This window comes from Etheostoma spectabile, chromosome 6 (genome assembly GCF_008692095.1).
Source record: "Etheostoma spectabile isolate EspeVRDwgs_2016 chromosome 6, UIUC_Espe_1.0, whole genome shotgun sequence".
NCBI lineage: Eukaryota > Metazoa > Chordata > Actinopteri > Perciformes > Percidae > Etheostoma > Etheostoma spectabile.
In genome coordinates this window covers 20770044-20771810 of record NC_045738.1, presented here as the reverse complement: position 1 = coordinate 20771810, position 1767 = coordinate 20770044, and the positions used below count along the sequence as shown (strand labels likewise).

The following is a 1767-nucleotide window of genomic DNA, read 5'->3' as shown; positions in this document are numbered from 1 at the left end:
AGACGGGGGCCCCGGGCTTCCTCCGGGCGGGGTCTCTCTATCCCTTCCTTAATCAACCATTGAAGTCTTCGAACTTCAATGGTTGAACCAACCTTCTAGTTCCCTCAAAAAAGTTCCGGGTACTGAAAGGGACTAGGAAAACAAAAGGGCAAATCGAAAAACACGACAAAGTGGGGAAACACTTCAACAAATCATAAAGCAAATAAGAAAAAAAACAACAAATGGGAAAACACAACAGCAAATAAGAAAATACTCTTGACCCTTCTGATAGACGGACTGTCTGTTTTTCTGTGAAAACACGGAAAAGCGCCTCTTTTTTTTTTGAAAATATGAGTAAGATTTGTTGAAGTGTTTTCCTATTTGTTATTGTGTTTTCCTTGTGTTTTTGTATTTGCTGTTGTGTTTTCCTATTTGCCGTTTTGTTTTCCTGTTTGCCGTTGTGCTTTATGATTTGTTGAAATGTTTTCCTATTTGCCTTTGTGTTTTATGATTTGCTGTTGTGTTTTTCTATTTGCGGTTGTGATTTATACTTCAGGGCCACCATACAATATGAAAAAGAAAAACTGAATTAATTAAATTTTTACCAATACCCTTAATATTTTAATAATTTGTGAAATTTCTCTCTTTTTTTTTTTTATTTTTTTTTTTATGTCTCACACTGACCCTAACTTTCCTCCTGTACTGTCTCATCTGGCTTCTGTCCTTGGTCTAGGCGCACTGTAGATTCTTTTTAAGTCAGAACTTTAATAGTCATCAAGCCTTAACAATCTGACACACAAACACAAAGCTGGACGGCATGGGTGGTATGGAGATTGATGCACATAATACAAACCAGAGCTCAACTACTTATCCCCACTTCTTTTAAGCAGCCTTTAGACAGTGATTCAATGGTGGGTGCTAATTTTAATCTCTGTGAAAAACATGCATTCATTTACCGCCTGATTAATGGCAATTAGTTGCTCAATTTATGTGTTTTTTTTTCCCTGTTGCCTCCATACTAGAGTTTGCTTGGTACACGCTCATCAAAGGGCCATGGAAAACCCTGATAATTGGAGATCAGACACAAGTACCCAAACTAATTTTCATTGTTATGCAGCCTTTATACCTTTTTCATCCAACCCTCCCTCAGGTGGTCCAGCCAGAATACAATGATGAGCAGGATGATGACGATGGAGTAGATGAGACTGATGGTGCCAGACCTTCCTTGGGCTTAAGGGGAGGCCCTTGTGGTGATGTGACTGCTGCAGAGTCCTCAGGCAGTACCAGTGAAGATGACAACAATCCCCTTTCCACCTCTCTGGAGCCCAAGTATTTCGCCCAAAGCTTCCACCAGGAACAAGAAGATTCAGATGATGGGTGGAACAATTGCCCAGACGAGCTGGAGTTTCAACAAGGTTGGCTTTATCTTTTAAGTTTAGATCAGACATTTACTTAGTTGATAAAAGATGATGAAACTTAACAGATTTTGTATTGCAATTTTCTTGACCATTTCCGATCTTTTGAAAAGGCTGACCAGCCGATTTTGATTTTGCCTTAACAATTTTCTTTTTAAAACTATAATTGACAGCATATGCAATGCAATTTAGTAAAAGTTATTTAATAGAAAATGTAATGATATCAGCACAGTTACACAATAAATTAGACATTTAAACATTTTCTCCCAAACTGCACCAGGTTACTGTGCCTTCTCTTACTCAACTCAAACAAATAAAAAAGAAAGGGTTCCATGGTACCGGACATCGTTTTTTTTTTTTTTTTTGTACTAAT

At 37.8% G+C, this 1767-nt stretch overlaps 1 protein-coding gene across 6 annotated transcripts in view; it reads left to right on the top strand.

Annotated features, from left to right (window-relative positions):
* The window catches only part of cep192 (centrosomal protein 192), a 132487-nt gene that overhangs the window by 70644 nt on the left and 60076 nt on the right, over positions 1 to 1767 (top strand). For all 6 annotated transcript variants that reach the window (XM_032518238.1, XM_032518235.1, XM_032518234.1 and 3 more), the window contains one exon: positions 1130 to 1394. In XM_032518238.1, coding sequence (XP_032374129.1) covers positions 1130 to 1394 — 265 coding nt within the window. The remainder of the gene's footprint in view (positions 1 to 1129; positions 1395 to 1767) is intronic.